Source organism: Piliocolobus tephrosceles, chromosome 15, assembly GCF_002776525.5.
Source record: "Piliocolobus tephrosceles isolate RC106 chromosome 15, ASM277652v3, whole genome shotgun sequence".
NCBI classification, from domain to species: domain Eukaryota; kingdom Metazoa; phylum Chordata; class Mammalia; order Primates; family Cercopithecidae; genus Piliocolobus; species Piliocolobus tephrosceles.
The window spans coordinates 36,857,694-36,876,703 of record NC_045448.1 but is presented as its reverse complement, the minus strand read 5'-3'; the positions used below and the strand labels follow the sequence as shown (position 1 = coordinate 36,876,703).

At 35.0% G+C, this 19,010-nt stretch overlaps 1 protein-coding gene across 5 annotated transcripts in view; it reads left to right on the top strand.

Annotated features, from left to right (window-relative positions):
- The window catches only part of STRN (striatin), a 131,045-nt gene extending 113,293 nt beyond the window's left edge, over window positions 1-17,752 (top strand). For 2 of the 5 annotated variants that reach the window (XM_023216350.3, XM_023216351.3), the window contains 4 exons: window positions 1,105-1,245; window positions 5,394-5,501; window positions 6,671-6,757; window positions 6,844-12,791. In XM_023216350.3, the coding sequence (XP_023072118.2) occupies window positions 1,105-1,245; window positions 5,394-5,501; window positions 6,671-6,757; window positions 6,844-7,013 (506 nt within the window). In that variant the 3' untranslated portion in view covers window positions 7,014-12,791. Of the gene's footprint in view, window positions 1-1,104; window positions 1,246-5,393; window positions 5,502-6,670; window positions 6,758-6,843; window positions 12,792-13,988 lie in introns of those variants that run through there. The other 3 variants (XR_002732433.3, XM_023216353.3, XM_023216354.3) reach the window with 3 other exon arrangements.
- Window positions 17,753-19,010: the final 1,258 nt, after the last annotated feature.

The window sequence follows — 19,010 nt, the reverse complement described above, 5'->3', positions numbered from 1 at the left end:
GCCATAATTTGTCTATTCATTTAATTTGTCTATTCATTTACATCTTGATGAATATTTGGGTTGTCTCTAGTTTTTTGCTATTTTGAGTAAAGCTGCTGTGAACATTCGTATATTTTCATTATAGGTGTGTAGAGACTTAGAAGTAGAATTGCGGGACTTTCTTTGGATGTTTATTTTACTTTATGTGAAATCACTAAAAATTTTTTTAAAAATTTTGTGGTTGTACCATTTTACACTTTTGATAGCAGTGTATGAGCGTTCCAGTTGCTCTGCATCCTTACAAAAATTTGATGTTGTCAGTCTCTTTAACTTTAGCCATTCTGGTGGATGTGTAGTAGTATTTCATCGTAATTTATTTGCATTTCTTTGATGGCTAATTACGATGAGCATTTCTTTTGTTTGCTTATTGGTTATTTGTATATCTTCTTCTGCAGTATACACATTTTTGAACTGTTAGCTTGCTGTAGTTAGATTTTGAGCCAAATGAAAAAAATCAGATTATTATATTCACTTTATACGTTTCCTTCTATTTTTTATGTTTATAAATAAGCTCTAAGTTTTAATGTATTCTAGATGGTAAATAAAAATACCTTCTTTATTCTTGAGCTATTATAACTTCTCTCCAGGCTTTGATGAGTTGTCTTCATATGGTATTTGCATGACTCTAACAATAAATAATAATTTTAAAATTTACTTTTTAATTTCTCTATTTTTTGATGAGCTAACATTCCTAATAAGAGATGGGTTTTTTAAAAGGAAGAATTCCCACTATGTCACTCTAAGCTCGAGGTTGAGTGGAAGCAGCAAAATTTGTAATTCATACATGTTTTCCATTTGCTTTCTGAATAAAGGCTTGCATTCCATAAATATATCAGCTGAGTAACAGCGAGAAGATCTGCTAAGCAGGTAAGGGAAATAAATAGACTAGGGCTAAAAGTTAGAAGAAATAATCTCCAATGATTAGTTATGAGCTAATTCTCATTCTTATGGTAAGCCTTGTTTACTTCTTAAGGAAACCATGTCATTATTTGTTTTGCTATATTTTAAGTGCATTGTCAAGTAGGTGGTTTAATTGCCATTCTATTTCAATATGTTCTCTTTCAGAATTGGGAATCCCTGCCTCTGTGGATCTAGTAAGCAGTGACCCGAGCCATATGGTAGCATCATTCAGCAAGGGATATACAAGCATCTTTAACATGGAAACACAACAACGCATTCTCACTTTAGAATCCAATGTAGATACAAGTATGCATACCAATTTTAAATAGTCTGTGTTTATTTTTTTAACGTAATCAGAATTATAACTACTAGAGTCAGCTGTGAAAAATATTTGTCATTATAAAGCTTTCTGTCTCTTAAATCTCAGAACACAGTTACTTAGAAGGATGTAATTATTTACTTTTTAAGAATTTGGGTTAAGTTTATGTACATTTATAACTATACTGTTTGAAATAGCATTTGAGCTATTCCAAAGATGGGTCAAGTTTTATTTTATACTAAATGATTAATTTTCAATTCTATTTGAAGAAAGCCATATTTATTCTGAATAGGAAATAAAATCTATTTTTTGTTTCTCATAATTTCATATTTTAAATCAACTTAATTTTATATTAATAGTGTGATTTGGTACAGCTCAATACAGATCATGTTGTGGCACTCAGAATTCCAAACCTGAGGCATCTTATTGGATGCAGGAAGTCAGGAAATAAGTGCTTTTTCAGGTTATGAAGAAGATACTACAGACTCTTTTTTTGCTTTTTGGCTTTCTTTACCATTGCTTTCTGTCTTTAGCCATAATCCAGACAATCACAGTTTAGGTTGCAGTTGATGAAGAATACCACATACAGATACTGTTGTTTTAATCTGAGAACTACCTTTAAAAGTGATTACATGTTGGGTGTGTGTACGTCCATGTGTGAACATGTCCATGCGTATACGTACATATATTCTTGTGTTATTCTCACTCTCTGTCTCTCAAAAAGTTTCTTTATTCCATTGTGTTTTTCATCGTTTTCCCTTCCTAACCTGTTGTTCATTGTTTTCTTCTGATATGCTGAGACTTGTGTGGGGAAGTAAGCATGAATAGAACTTTGAGCTACTCGGATGTAAACAAGAGAGACAGGAAAATAAAAACTGAGATGATAGATTTGGAAAAGGAGAATATCACCAAGAAATTACAGGTTTTAGACTCTCAATAAATTTAAAATCACATTTAAATATATGATCCAAAGCTACAGTAGTAAAATAAAAACTAATATGGAATTAGAAAGGATGAGAACATTTTTGTAATTACCTTCAGAGATTATATGGCCAATTCGTGAACATCCTGAGTGGAAATAGTGCTTTTTAATGACTGCAGGTTAATAAGATGTCAAGTCTGGTAGATAAGATGGATAAAGAGAACTAGGCAAGTGAGTCCATATTTTCCCCCAAGAGATATGACCCTAAATTAATAGGAATTTTTACCTGACACTGGAAATATTTTGAAAAAACTTCCAAGAATGTTTTTAACAAAGGCAACATTACTGGAATAAATGATCATTATTTTGAGTTGTAATATGTCCTGACATTTTCTAAATTATGTTTTTTACTTTTAAAGTTGTATAAAGCAAACTTAAATTAGTCTCTTACTATGTTTTATTCTGAACTACCCCTTGCTATTTATATTTGGTTGTGTTGTTCTGTTTTGGAATTTAGCATTTAAAAAAAAAAATGAAAAGACCAAACAAGCTTCAAGGTGAAAGTGAATTTTATATGGAGTTTAAAGTGATGAAGGATGTTTGTTAGAATAGGAATAAATTACCCTTCTTCTCGTTGATGTCAGTGGTGATTTGACTTTGATAAAGTCAAAGGTAGTTGAAGCAGATATGTCACAAGCTGGGTATGAGTAGTGTTCTTTGCATTCTGCCTGCTTCTCTGATTTGTCATCAAGTGGAGAAGCTTCCTTAAAAGTATTACCAAATAAGAACTTTCTTTTGCCTGTTTCCATGATTTGATTTCAATCATATTTATTTTCTAGCTCTCAAAGCAATTGAGACTATTCTCTAAAACATCTCTCTCAGAATATATGGGATACTTCACTTAAAGTATTTCTTTTTTTGTTGTTACTGTTTTTCTCTTGCTGGACTTTACAACAGGTATTGCTCAATGGAGTATTATCTGTAGAGGAAATAATGCATAGTCTGAATTTTGTGACTAAGCATCTCTTTGTTTAGGATCTAAATCAGGTGTAACTGACTAAGAACTTATTCCACATGGTCAAGTGAGTTTTGTAATATATATATATATATATTTTTTTTTTTTTTTTGGAGACAAATCTCGCTCTTTACCCAGGCCGGAGTGCAATGGTGCGATCTCAGTTCACTGCAACCTCCACCTCCTGGGCTCAAGCAGTTCTCCTGCTTCAGCCTCCTGAGTAGCTGGGACCACAGGCATGTGCCACCATGTCTGGTTCATTTTTGTATTTTTTGTAGAGACAGGTTCACCATGTTGGCCAGGCTGGTCTTGAACTCCTGACCTCAAGTGATCCTCCTGCCTTGACCTCCTAAAGTGCTGCGATTACAGGCGTGAGCCTCCATGCCCAGCCACGTTTTATATTTAAATAACAGGCTGGGTAATTACCTGCCACTAACATTGGGAAGAAAGTATCTTCAGTTTTTAAGATGTCATATTTCTAGGAGCCACATGAAAATTCTGTAAGATTAGACTGTTTTTAGCTGTATTTTCTATTATGTGAATACAAACTTGTAATACCTATTCTAGAGTTCAAAAATTTTTTAAAACACTTTATTTTGAAATAATTTTAAACTTGCAGAAAAGGTACAAAAACAGTATAAGAACTCCTGGCTACCCTTCACACATATTTAGCAGTTTTTAACATTTTGTCACATTTGCTTTTTCACTCTATATATGTGTATAATTTTAACTTCTGAACTGTATGAGAGACATCATGCTCCTACCCCCTGGATCCTTTAGCGTGTAATTCCTAAGAACAAGGACGTTCTCTGATGTAGTGTATTACAATGATCAAAATCAGGAAACTTAACATTGACACAATACTATTATCTGAGTTACTATTTATATTCAAATTTTGACAGTTGTCCCAGTAATATACTTTACAAGGACGTCCCTTTCTCTCCCTGGACCATAATTTAATTTTTAAAACTTTGACATACCTTCAATTAGTGTTTTCTTTTTGTCAGTTTTTCTTTTCTCTTAAAAAAAGCTTAACAGAAATCACTGAGGTTTTAAATTACTGATTTCTTTTTAATAAAAGCCTTTCAGGAAGAATGTGTGATCATTTAGGAACCAATTTTGGCAGTTGTGTGATCTGCATGAACCATCAGGGTGGGAGAGAGTTAGAAGTTAGAATAGGTACTGATATTGTCACCTGATTGTGGAGGAGTCACAACTTTTTCTGAACCTTGATGTGTTCACTGTGATATGGGCTTGATATGTGCTTTCCTATTGCATTGTGTATATAATTGAAGTTTCTTTGGAACTTACTAACACAAAAAATACAGTTAGGATGCTGACTTTTAGGATTCCAAAGCTGGTTCTGTCAAATGATGACCATTTCTATTATGATGAGGAAGAGTGAAAAAGGGATTTAAGGATTAAGAAGCTCTCTTTGTCATATTTATCTTTAGATAATAACGATGTGATACAGAACATTGTGTGCAAAAAGAACTGAGATTTAAATTTGAGAATTATCTCCATGTAAGTGATGATAGAACTTACTTATATTAAAGTAGCAAAATCTCACAGAACATTGTAGAATGAACAGTGTTAGTGGTTCTAGACTAAGCCTTAGGTGGCACCCACATATAGCAGGAAATTGTAATTTATAAGTATTTCCAGATTTATCAGTATAGTATAGCTCAGGCAATTCTCTTTCCTAACATTGAAATTTTGAAAACAATCACAGCATAAATGAACTAAAAACAAATAATAAAAGTCACATTATTTACTTTTTCTTTTCCTTTTCCTTTTTTTTCTTTTTTCTTTTCTTTTTTTGAGACAGAGTCTCGGTCTGACACCTAGGCTGTGGAATACAGTGGCACAATCTTGGCTTACTGCAACCTCTACCTCCCAGGTTCAAATGATTCTCCTGCCTCAGCCTCCTGAGTAGCTGGGACTACAGGCATGCACCACCACACTCGGCTAATTTTTGTATTTTTAGTAGAGACAGGGTTTCACCATGTTGGCCAGGATAGTCTCGATCTCCTGACCTCATGATCCACCTGCCTTGGCCTCCCACCTTGCTGGGATTACGGGCCTGAGCCACCACGGCCAGCCTACTTTTTCAGTCTCTTAGGCAGATAATTCACTTCTTCTTTGTGTGAAAAATATCTTTGACTAAATTGTGTTGCTTTTTAATTTTTTGTTTTTAGCAGCCAACTCTTCCTGCCAAATAAATAGAGTCATCAGTCATCCTACTCTTCCGATCAGCATCACTGCTCATGAAGACAGGCACATCAAATTCTATGATAACAATACAGGTAAGAACTTACTAAGAATTGATTTTTATTAAAGAAAAAAAAAAATCCCTACCACAAGTAGACTAATTTTGGTGTTTGTTGGTGGTTTCGTAGTCAGGGAATAGGCACTGAAACACAAATACTCTCCCGGCTCAGTTTCTCTTCATTCCATCCAAATCTGCTAAGACTAGTACAGAATCATTTTGGTTTATTTACTAGTGAGCAGATGCTATATGTAGGCTTTAGAGCCAAGGTTATCACTAGGGACACCAGGAAAAATTCACTCAAATACCAATAAAAATGATCTGTTGCTGTGATCTGTTGTAGTAGTATATATTGGGGAAAAGTAGAAACATTGGAAATAGAGGCATATGGTCATTATGTTGTTCAGTTATTGAATAGCATTATTCAATATTCAATTATTCTGTTATCAAATAGACTTTTTTTAGTGTTGCAGATGGAAAACCTCAAGGTCATTGTATTCGTTTTTCCATGGACTAATATTTTCTGTGTTATAAAACTGACTAGTTGGTCCTCATTGATTTGAATTGTGCATGGAGACTTGCCCAAGTTTTATATTACTACATTTCACCAGTATAAAGGAAATTTAGGAAGTGTTGTGCTGGGAGGAAAGCACCCTATATTAGCTGCCATATTTATCTAAGTATCTGCCTTTAACATGTTGACTTTTGGTGACTTTGTTTAGCTACTGGTAATGAATGTTTAATATTTAAAATTTTTTTCTATATGTTGTATCCACCAAAATTATGGCCACGTTTTCTTTCTGTCCCTTTTTCCTTGCCTCATTGTTTTCTCTCTGTGAATTTGAATTCTGTGTTTCTGCAACTCATAAGTTGCCAGTAGCTAAAGAATGCAAAGTAGGTGATTAATAATGTCTACGTTCTAATTAACAAATGTGGCTTAAGGGGTGTGTGTAGAAATTACTGACTTCCATATTGTGGCTTAAAAGACAAAAGTGTAATCTAAAATTTGAGCTTTTTTGGTTTTCCGTATCATGGCCATGACTAGAGGCAAGAGGGGAGACATGTTGTTTTAGTTGATGGGAAAAGCTGTTCATACAGTAAGCACACAGAGAGGGATGACTGGAGAAACCAGCATGACATGGTAACTGACATATATTGACGATGAGGAAAGGCATTAATAAGGAATATCCATCTGTTTTTCCAAAGGCAAACTGATCCACTCAATGGTAGCCCACCTAGAAGCTGTTACAAGTTTAGCAGTTGATCCTAATGGCCTTTACTTGATGTCTGGCAGTAAGTACCTCAACTATGGATTATTTATTTGTCCTTACCATTTTCATGTTAATGTAATTTTTCCTTTCAATTTTTTTGGGGTATAGGTCATGACTGTTCAATACGTTTATGGAATCTAGAAAGTAAGACGTGTATCCAAGAATTCACAGCTCATCGAAAAAAGTTTGAAGAATCGATTCATGATGTAGCTTTCCACCCATCCAAATGCTATATAGCCAGTGCTGGAGCTGATGCACTGGCTAAAGTCTTTGTATGACGCAATGCATCATCTTCACCTTCTAGCTGTTTATAAGTAATCAACTGCACAAAAGAGATACAGAAGACGAGGGCAAGAATCAACTCGTCCTGCCCTTTTGTTCTGCTGAAGGAGCACAGAGAACATTTGTTGAAGTATAGTTTTGCAATTCATATACTGTTTTCTAAAACTAAGGTTTGTTCAGGTTGCTGCAAGCTCAGCTGAATCTGTGAGCCTGAGGTCTGTTTCAAATTTCCCCCTAATAGGCGTCTTTATTTCTGAGGTTGTTCTAATTCGCTAGGCAGGCCTGAGCGAATACAAGTTTAGCTTGTCCCGGTTGAGTAAGTAGGGCATGCTACAATTGATAATTAAAAAGCTCGATAACTGGGACTGAATAGAAGAAAACGGGAAAGTTAGACCAAGTTCTCCCCTGCGAAATCTTATTAAACACATTAAATAGTCAAAATAGTAATCTTTATCATATCTGCCTTATTAACCCCTTTGTGTATAATGACCACGCAGTGTTAAGCTGAGTTTTTAATTTGGCTCTCCTTTCAACTGTTCACATAAAGCACCTGGCAAAGTGTTTTACCTGTTAGGGGGAGAAAAATGCAATAATATGTTAAATATATTATTATTCAGAAATGCTAAACAAATAGTTTGCAAGCAGATTTCTATATTGTATTACAGTTTTGAAAATAGATTTGGTATCATTCTGAAGTTTAGCTATCAAGCATTCACCATTGTGAAGAATAGTTGATTGACTCTGCTTTTACTAACAGATTTAACTTATTCAGGTTTGAAATTCTGTTTATTTTTAAGGGTAAACAGGGCATATCTCTTTAATAATTTCTATTTAAAATTCACTTTATTCATGTGACATTTATAGTACCAGAGTGATTATTTCATACCAATGAAATCTTACTTTTCAGTGACTGAAAAAATAGAAGTTATTTGCTAATAGTCATTTATCAGCACCCACCTAATCATGCTTCAGATGATCTGTGCTCTTTCTTCTTTGTCATATTCAAGTTATCTGACATCTACCAAGAATAGTTCATAATTATTAAGAGTCCAAAGAGTATGATTAACTTCACGCAGCTGCTTTTGCAGAAGTACTAATAAAAATAAATGTTTTGTACCCAAAAGTCCTCTATTAATCTCTCTAAGAAGAATCTCCTGGAAATCTGGATGAAAGAGTTTAATGCCAAATATTGACTAAAAAGTTCTGTCTGTCTCCCTATTCCTCCCCCATTGTTTAATTGAGATATACATGTTTTAATGGGCAGTTTATCTGTATTGTTTCTAGGGAAATCCACACCTTAAAAGGCGAGGCTTCCCCAGCCCAACTTACCTGTGACCCACCTACATGTGGTCAGCTTTTGGGATTCTGAGGACCCCGCTATCTAGACCTAGTCCTCTGTCATACCTTATTTCTGTAGCCGTTATGTCTCTCTTCATACTCTTTCTTCTTTGTCCCAAATAACAGAGACCAATCTAGAAATTAGAAATAAATTATTAATGTCCAACTTGCCACCAAAAATATAGACTCTTAGATTTTAAAAATATTAAATCTATAAATATTTTAACCAGTTAAAACAATTTCTACATATTCCATTCCCTACATTTTCCATCGTCACAACAATGATGCTTCTATGATATGTACATCTTCTTCAGAAAGTATTCTGGTGGTGATGTGGCTAATGATTGACAGTATTTTTGTAAAATTTCTGCTTGTTTGCCTCTGGAATTCTGCATTATACAGGCAGATTTTCTTTAAAGCTAAAGACCTGTGCTAAATTTGCATGATTTTCATACAGATAGGCTGTAGTATTTTAATACAGCTACCTTTTCATTGCATCTTTGTGCTTTGGTTAACAGGAAAGCTCAAGAGACTCCATTGTGTACTTAAATGAATTGACCTACACATGGGCTATCAGGTGAATACTTATATTTCCATGCAGATACAGAATTCCATATTATGTTCAGTAAATTTGTTTTGGTTCTTCACAGTGAAGAAAGAATGTTTCTAACCCAACATTTGTAGAAGGATACTGGAAAATTCCTTCGAGGAAGGAAGGAAGGAAGTTGCCATTACTTGGTGTGTTTATGATGGATGACCATAAAGCTATTGTTCTCAGTTATTGTTTTAATTACCTTCTAAGATCTTCAGTACCTGCTTTACTAATGTCACTGAAATTCTAAAAACCAAGACATTCTTCCCCTGTTCATTTTATGCTTCATGGTTGAAATTTTTCTGTCAGTGAGTGGAAAATAACCATGAGATACATTGACTGTAGTGCAAATGGAACTGTTGAAAGTTCCTTAGAAAGCCAGTGCTGTGGCATTGGAGACTATAGAGAGAGTCTTCTCTACCAGCAGTGCATGATCTCAGCCTAGAAATGAGCCAAAGCTGTCTTCCAACCAGAGTAGCATATACATGTGTCTGACTTTTCCCCTAGCCTGTTGAACATTCAATGAAAATTCACGGAATGAACAAATTCAATGTTTAAGCAGCCATTGAAATGCTTTCGTAGAGCTTCATTTGTAAATATCTTGTTTGAAATGTATTGGAATAGTATGAAAATTAGCAGGAGGTTTGGATCCCTGCCTTATTTTCATATGCTATGGATACATCTCTGGGAGCTTGCAGCACCCTTCTCAAAACTCAACTGTCATATGGAGCTCATTTGCTACTCAAACCATAGACAGATTATTTAACAGAAGTGATATAATGACCTTCAGTATTTTTCTATTGAACAAGTTTAACAACTTTTGCCATTAAACAAATACTTAGTTATGCAAAGTATTTAGCTTTTATAATCATTTTAGTTATGACTAAAAGGGGGGAAATTGAGCTGCATCACTGATGATGAACTTTGTGAGAAATTTTTTTTTAATCTGACTTTCATTCCTTCAGTATTCTTGCTATAAATTTCTTTTGGAGATAATGATGAAGATTTATTTGAAAATGTCTAAAATGTATGTATATTTTATAAGTATATATTATATATATTGTAAGAATATATATAATATATAAACTATATATATATATATATATATATAAACCATAGGTGCATTTTACTGTTTTGTAATTTCATTTTTGGAGGTAGTATACACAGCAGATAATGATGAGTATGATGAGTGTTGTACTGTTTGCTTTTGCAGTATAATATATAGTTCTAAATGTTTAAATTACTGTATATACAATATTCATTATAGGCTAGCATGCTTGTTTTAAAGACTGTCATTCTAGTGTATTAAAATCTGAATGTAAGAAAACCTGGCTATTCAAATGTGAATTGAAAAATATTTCATTCTCAGTACTGAACTATTTCCATTGAACATTCAGGCTTTTTAACAAAAACAAGTATCATCAAGAAGGCAATAGCTAGAAAATGAGAGGTGCCTTTAAAAAAAACAAACAAAAAAAAACAAATGCAGCCTTACAGTGAGGATGAAGATTGAGTTGGGGGCGGGGGTGGGAGGGGGGGCACAGAGAGAGAGATTGTTAATGTGTGTGCGCATGCATGCGTGTGTGTGTGTGTTTACCAATCTGTGAAGGTCCTGATTTGTGACCATCAATGTCTTTTTAATGTATCTGCTCAACTTCTAGGACTTCAGGGGACATTTCATGCGCTTTGTGCTCTTGAGCACCATATATACTTTCCAAGAATTTTGAATGTGAATTCCTAGAAATTTCAGTAGAGAAAAAAATAGCTATGCTTTAATTATAGTACAGTTCAGGTAGAAGGAGAAATTATTGGTTCACCAAAATTATGGGATCTCATTACTGTTGGCTGAGTAAATGCAACTTTTTAAAGGCTCACTTTTTAATACTTCATGTATTTCCCTCTTACAAAACTGCATGTCATGAAGTTCTTATGTGATAAAGATTCAACTAGTAAATATTTTTAGGTTAATTACCTGAACTAGTTAAAATTCCACCTAAAAAGAGTCTTAAAATATTTAAATGGCATCTCTCATATCTACCTCTTTGTCATTGCTGCCATTTTAACTGAAGCAAATCTTTATGACATCTGAAATGACGGTTGGATGCAATTTAAAAAAATCTATGTTGGTGCTTTTCTCAGGCTTTGTCATTTAAGTTATATTGTATTAAGGTGTCACAAATCAGATTGAAAGGCTCAGAATTAATTTTGTTTTTCTTTGAAAGAATTGCTTAAAATTAACCATCAATGTTGTTAGTGAGTGGAGATACTGCCTCGTTGGTGTATGTCTGTGTGATGTTTTCAACCAATAGCCAAATAATTATTGAACTTACATGAAAAAGAGTTCTGAGTATAATTTTATTCAGATTACTTTATTCTTTGAAAGTGACTACAAGACTATTAAGTACATAATCATTCATTTTATTTACTCAGAAGTTGCCTCTCCATTACTGTTAACTTGTTTAGTTATTTATATAATTGCAGTACTTTAAGTGTTGGACACTGGGATTCAGGTTGTACAAAGTAGTAGCTGACAAAAAATATGTATATTTTTGTGAAATGTATCAAACCCTAAAGTTCATTTTAGAGAAAGGCCCAGAAAACATATCTGTGTTTAAAAACAAAGGACAGGTCATTCGTCAATAATTTGAATCATTTTTACTTTTGCCAGTACAAACTTTGTAATTGGCCATATCCATCATCCAACTGGATCTTCATGTCAGTGTAAGGGATGCCAGGTTGACAAAGTATTTAACAGATCCTTTACATCAGTTTTTGTTTTTTGTTTTTTTTTAATTCTATAGAAAGCAAATGTTTGGCCAAACAGATCCCTAAATCCCACTCATTGATTCTGGCAGTATTCCTAAAGTGGTGCTTAGGGGGTCGGAATTTTGTGGATCTTTGCTAATCCAAGCTTTAGATTTAATTTAACCGGGACCACATGCTTGTCATCCCTCTGATGCAAATTTTCAAAATCATTTTAATTTAGATTCTAATGTCTGCCTGGGTTTTTAACAGGCTGTGAACCAGTGAGTGCCTTGTTAATGTAGAATGATTTTTTTTTTCACCCTGGGTGGGTGTTAGTTAGCTCCTCTCTGAAAATGTCTCAGAGAATGGTATTTTAATTGACTTGTAGAGAGCTGCTAAATTTGTTATTATCAGCAATCAGAAAGTCTTTGGTCTACCACACATCTCCCTCCCTACTATCTCTTCATTGTTTGGCTGAAGTTTGCCTCTTGTGAGAAAACAATACAACTCCCTTTCTCCACACACTTTTTTTCTAGCCCAGATTAATAGGTTTCCCCTACCCCCATCCCAACTCTATGATCTAATACCTGTTTTTAGGAGGAACCTCTTCTTTTTAATAGTGAAATATGCTGGTTATTTTATGTTTTCTCAAGTTCAGTTCACTAGAGCTGGCCACAGGGTGTCATCAATTCAGATTCCTAAATAATCCTTTCTCTCCACACCCAATCATCCAGCTGGTGAGCCCTGGGCCAGATTGTTTGATCTTCAGGTATTTTAAATTTTAGTTACATCAATTAATGTAAATTAATCCAAATGCTAAGTTTTGTGGTGCAAGAAGTTTCTTTTGTAAATTCAGGGTATGGATAAGCTCATTAAGATATCCATCTTTGGTGGCTCTAAGTGTATTATTTGTTTTTAAATAAAGTGTACAAATATAGATAACGTGCTATAGGTGTCTCATGAATTGGAATATTTGTCAGATTTGGGATCTAGCTGTGACTTTACAGTGAATCAGTTAAATTAACATAGTCTCATCTGGGGCTTCTGGGGGAGGAGTCGTAGAGGCGTGCAGAGAAATAAAAGGATATTAGACAAAGTATATCTGAGTCCAAAATTAATGAAACGGTCTTAATTACTGATTGTGAGGAAGGAGAAGTTTATAGAGAATTTGGGCCTCTGAAAAGCCAGTCAAATTAAAATACCTTCTAGAATTGGGTCAGTGATACTTTCAGAGACACATATGTTTAATGAATAGGTTTTATGTTTTTCAGATGTTCAGTTTAAATGGCTTTTAAAATTTATACACATATATAAATACAGTGTTTTTATTTTTTCTTTGGCTACTTAACAGACACACACAAGCCTTCCACATTCCTTGCCCCTTCAAATCAACATTATTTTTCAAGGCTTTTGGCCTGCCCAGAACTCACAATCTCTTTGTTCCAGTCTGGATCCACAATACAGTATGAAATATAAAAGGCACTTCTGGTGTCCTTGAAACTATCCACCATTGTTGGTGTTCTGTATGCTGGTATATTAATGAGTATTATATCCTTTGGTATGTACACACATTTTCAGTAGTGTTGGAAACGTCTCTTTTATCTTTTTAATGAGGACTGAGATTAGCTTGAGTAATTTTGGAGTAATCTATCTCAGGAGGTCATTAAGACTCCAAAAATTATTCATGGATTGATGAACCCCCTGGGGTCAGCCTAAGATTGCCAGGTAGTATTTTGACCTCCTCTGGGTATCCCAAGATCACTGATGTTTTGCAGGGTCCCAGCATTGTCCTGGCATGTAACATATTCCCAGAACACCTGGGGAGTCGAGCATACCTTTTGACCTAAACATTATAATCGTGGAGCATCCCTCCGCCTGTTACTTCTCAGGACGACCAGAACACTCCAGTTCTGTAAAGAAGCACTGACATACAGCTCTGCAACTCTGAAAATTGGAATCCGTTTTCTGAAATACAAATTTTAACTCAGTAAGTTTTGTATACTTTCAAAACCAAACAATTCAAAATCCACCAAACAAAATGACTCGTTTCTAAGTATCACTCAAACCCTACAAAACCTAACCCTTTCCTTATTCCTAATTGATATTTCACTAAAAGTAATGGTGGTTTCAGTTAGATTGGAAGTCATTTGGGTGAGCAAAATCTGCAATAACCTACTGATAAGAAGGACTTATTTCATAGAAAAGTATCTTGTCCTTGGTGATTTAGCCATTCACCTTAGATGAAGACTGGTCCAGATGCCAGCTCCATATTGACTTTTTCTGTGTATCTCTTTAGATACCCAGTGATGTAAAGGAGAGCCCACAGTGAAACATCCATTAAACAGCACTTGGAGTACTATAGTGTTATGCCATCAGAAGATCTCATGTATGTACCAGGTTCCCAATTCATTGCCTCAAACCGAAGATTTTTAAAAATTCTAATAGCATCGTCAAATTAAGGGTAATGGTAGGGAAATCCACCATCCACAATTAAGTATGCCCAAACTGAAAACTTGAAGAAAAACAGCACATGGAAAGCAACATTTTACAAACAGCTTGTGGTTTGTATATGTGCTGAAATGTTAAAGTATACTGACATCCAACTACTTCCCTTTGGAAGTGGAACCAAGACAGTAATTTTTCATGCATAAACAAAATTAACTTAGAGCAAAAGTAATTTTATCAGAAACAGTTTATTTTGGGTGCTGGATAACCTAGGTGAGAGTGTGGGGAAAGAAGTACCTTGCCAAAAAGGAGAAGCAGCTGGCCGTGTGGCTGGAGCCATATTGTCTTCCACTTCAACTTCAATGGGCTGGCAAGATTACCATTTCTGACCTCAAAGAATGAATGGTTCCAATTCTGGCTTGTCATTAGTCCTTGTTAACTAAATTAAATATTTTAAGGAAATATATCAAAAGTATCCTAGAGCCCCCTGGCAAAGTGTCAGAGGGAATATTTTTCATTTTATTTTAGGAAGCTGTAAAAACATAAGCCCAAGTATTTTGTGTCGTCTGCATATGTCAGGATGAAGACCAGGCATGTAAGAAATATCCTAAAGTAACCAAGTGATAATCTCATGAAAAAATATGAGAAGAATTTTTACAGAGTGAGTTCTCTTTTGAATGGTTTTGACTATGCTTTTAAAAACATTTTTTAAAATGTACTTACATCTTTTTCTGTAGCCCACATATTTCAGAATATCCTCTTGATAGAATAATATCACTCCGTATGATTTTTAGAAAGAGAAAAACTCAGTGGTCTCATATCTTTTGACAGTTGTTTGTGAATAATACCCTCCCCCACAACCTTCCCAGTACTCAACGGCTATGTAGGAATGCTTTCTTATGTGGTAAATATCTCAGTATTTTGCTGCTTGGTATTTGTTCAATTTCCTTGTATATCTCCAGGTCGGAAGGAATCAGGCTTTCTCCCAACTCTGACACTTTCAGACTTTATTTTATTTCTTTTTGGTCAGCCTTTTGACAAGAAAGACAATAAGCTCCTTTTGTCAGAATCGATTTGATTAAAAAAAAAAAGACTACGCTCCTTATTTCTCATTGCTGTAGAATACTTAGGAATACGCATCTACTAATTACAATTTAAAAGTAAGAGAATCTTTAGAAACATCATTGCTTTCTGGAGGTAGAAATTTTGAACTTGAAGGTCGCAGTTCCAGGCAATTTTGTGCCCTTGAGGTGTCCAATTGATAATATAGCTTGCCTCTGCTAATAAATACACAAAAGTTTTATTTCCTGTGATTTTCAGAAATTATTTTTGGAATACAAAGATTAATAAGGAATATGTGATGTTTATCTCCTGCATTATCTTTCAAAATCTTCTGGATATTTTTTGAGGCACAAGGAGCAGGTAATGAGATTTTTTTTCCAAATGCCTTGATTCTCTCCCTTAACCCAGGTTTTGCATATTATGCATTGCTCATTTGTCACCTACAAAAATAAAGGTTATTGATTGTTTGTTTGCTTCTGTCTGTATAAGCTCCCTAAGGCACAGATCATGTTTGTTTTTCTTACTTTCTTCTTAGCACTGTGCCTGGTGCCTTGCCATATCAAAGGTACCCTATAAATATTTGTTGGCTGAGTAATCAGAGAGCCCATTTCAAAATCTAAATCTATCCAAATCATGAAAGACCAAAAAAAAAAAAAAGAAAATCTCTGACAGCTGATGCTCAAATGCATTTAGTTCTGTAGAGCTTATCCTGAGATTGAGGTCTTCACCTTGACTGGGGAGGAATTTGGACTTTACTTCACAGGTGGCAACAAAATGCCTGAGTAGCAACCTCTTTATACTGCACAGCTCCAGTCCTGCCTGCATGAAAACTGAGCAGAGCATGTTGGGGACAGGAAGGTGTCCCTAAACCCTGTTGATGACCTCCCATCTATCCCTGCACACCCATATCTCCTCTGCTCATCCCCTGTTCCCCACTGGCCTCTGATCAGTTGATGGGGAGCTTTTCTAGCCTGGAACCTGAGCCTAGTTTGATTGTCCTGGGCTCAGAACAGGTCCACTTCCACACTCTCTTGCAACCCACAGATGGCCCTACTGACTGCTTTTGTCCAAGGAGAAAGAAAGAGGAACCTCCCAGTGGAATCTTGTCAGGAAAGGCATCCCTCTGGGGAGCTTTCTTTGGAGATGAAAACTCTGGGACAAAGTCCTCAGGATGCTCTCAGGCTGGTTTTTGTCTTGAAGATTTTATAGTAATTATACCAACGTTTATTAACTCTCCTAGGAACATCTCTGTCATTGGTTTTCTGACAGCACTCCAGCAGGGCCCAGGGCTTTAGCTGAACAGCACAATTGTTTCAGGAATAGTCAACAAGTTAGAGACCAATTTAATGTTTAAATCGTTAAAATAATCATCAACAGCAAATTACATATGAAATATTCAGTGAATAATCTCAATATTAAACTTATATACCATGTAAGAACTATCTGTCATTAAAATTACTAAAAATAATGATTCCTTTAAGATCAGTTCAACACGTAAGAAAGAGCAGGAATTTGGCCTGGAGTTAGGACATTTATTGCCTATTAGATTTTAGATAAGCCTGCTCTTCTAAATTGGCTTCTCATCTATGAAATGGGGATAATAGATCTGCCTAATTAGGTTGATTTGAGATAACGGATGTAAAACACCTAATAAGCATCCAGCAAATAACTATTGTTCACTCTCTGAATACAGACCTCTGGTCATGTAGTTGTGTCACACTCCTGATAGCTTCTGGAACATCAGGGTTTTAGGAGAGAGAGGATAAAATGAACATCAAGAATAGCAGAAGACTACTTTCCTTAATATTTGAGTGCCAGCTATATGCCAGAGAGTTCTAGTTGCTGGCAGTCAGCAGTAAACAAAAACTGTATCTGATGCAGCACATTCCAGGTAGGGGAACAAGTGAAATATATGGAATATTAGTGATAAGTGCAGAGGGAAAAAAAAAAATAGAGCAGGGAAGGGGGATGATTTGTTGTTTTTCAGGTTAAGAAAGTGACACAAATTAATTTAAATGCAGAAAATTAATAAATGCATAAAGATACATAATGACAAAACTAATCATGTCCTGTCATACCCCTTCATTCCTACGTCCCTGATACGTATCTTTCTAATTATTCATACAAATATGTATACCAAATTATTACATATGGGGTTTTATTCTACATGTTACACTGTACTTGCTTTTTCTAATATAATGTGTATCATGAGCACCTTACAAATCTATAAAGGTATCTCAGATTTCTCTCAGTACATACATACAGTCTAACATTAATGAGAAGGTATTTTGGTGGGCAGTTTGCTTTAAATAAATGGGATCATGTACATTCTCTGCATCTTGCGTTTGTCATTTAACAATATATGATGGGAATTTCTCTAAGTCTATCATAGCTCTTATTTCCTTTTTATTATTACAGTAAACATTCCTGTGTATATGTTTGTCACTATGATGGTTTTACATCTGCGGAATAGATTTCCTGGAGTAGGATTGCTGCATTGAGGAATATGTATATTTAAATTTTTAACTAAATATTGACAGATTGTTTCCAAAAGTGGCCAGAACAGTTTGTATTTCCACCAGTAAATGTATAAAAACACTTTTCCCTTAATACTCATGGCAATAACTATTGTAACATTAAAAAATACATAGAAAAAAGAAAAAAATCCTGGCGGATGTAGTGATTTTTCAGTGTTATTTTGATTTCCATTTTCCTGACTACTATAAATGTAGACATCTTTTCAAATGTTTGTTGGTCATTTGGATTGCACTTATAACTGAATTATCTATTAGTATCTCAAAGTTCTGTAAGTTAGAACTCCAGGGAAACTCAACTGGGCTCTCTGTTCAAGGCCCAACAAGTATGAACTGAAAGTGTCTTCCAGGGTGGGTACCTAGCTAAAGCTCTGAGGAGAAATTCACTTCCAACTTCATTAAAGTCAGAGGATGGAGGTCCCTGTCTCCTAGCTGACTGTCAAATCTGATCCCTTAGAGGTTGCTCCATGGTCCCTTGCACGTGGTTCCTTCCACCTTCAAAGCTTGCCAGGGTGCATCAAATTCTTTTTATACTTTGACTCTACTTCTACCAGCAAGAGAAAACTCCGCTTTTAAGGGCTCCTGTGACTAGTTTAAGCACACCCAGGTATGTTAAGGTCAACTGATTAGTAGCTTTAATTACATCTGCTAAGTCCCTCTGCCCTGCAATGTAGCATCACCCATGGAAGTAACATGAGGGGCAGAGTTCATGGTGGCCATCTTAGAGTTCTGCCTACCACAAATATTCTTAGTTATACCTTTATACACATGTTTTAATTTTTATTCTTATTTTTGGTCCATATGTTTCTACTGTTTGTCTTTTTAATTAGTTTGTAAAAGCATTTTGTATATTGTACAATATATATTCAGATTTTCTGCTCTTGGATGCAAACATTTTTTTTCAACTCTTGTAAGTTGTCTGTTGACCACATTCATAAGTACTTTTTCCAAATAAAACTTTACCATTTGAATTTCACTTGAGTGAATTGCATATTTGCATTTAAAATGTTTATTTTGTAATTTATTTTTATTAAAATTTTGCCCATGTTCCCACTGTGTTTTTTAAAATTTGCAGGTGCTCTTTTTATACTACCTGTAAACCCTTTTTCTTATTATTTGCAAGTGTTTTTCTCCAAAACTATATTATTTTTGTTGACCATGTTTATAATACCTTTTCTCATTTAGAACTTTATATTAGGGCTGGGCAGGGTGGCTCATGCCTGTAATTTCAGCACTTTGGGAGGCTGAGGCAGGAGTATCGCTTGAGCCCAGGAGTT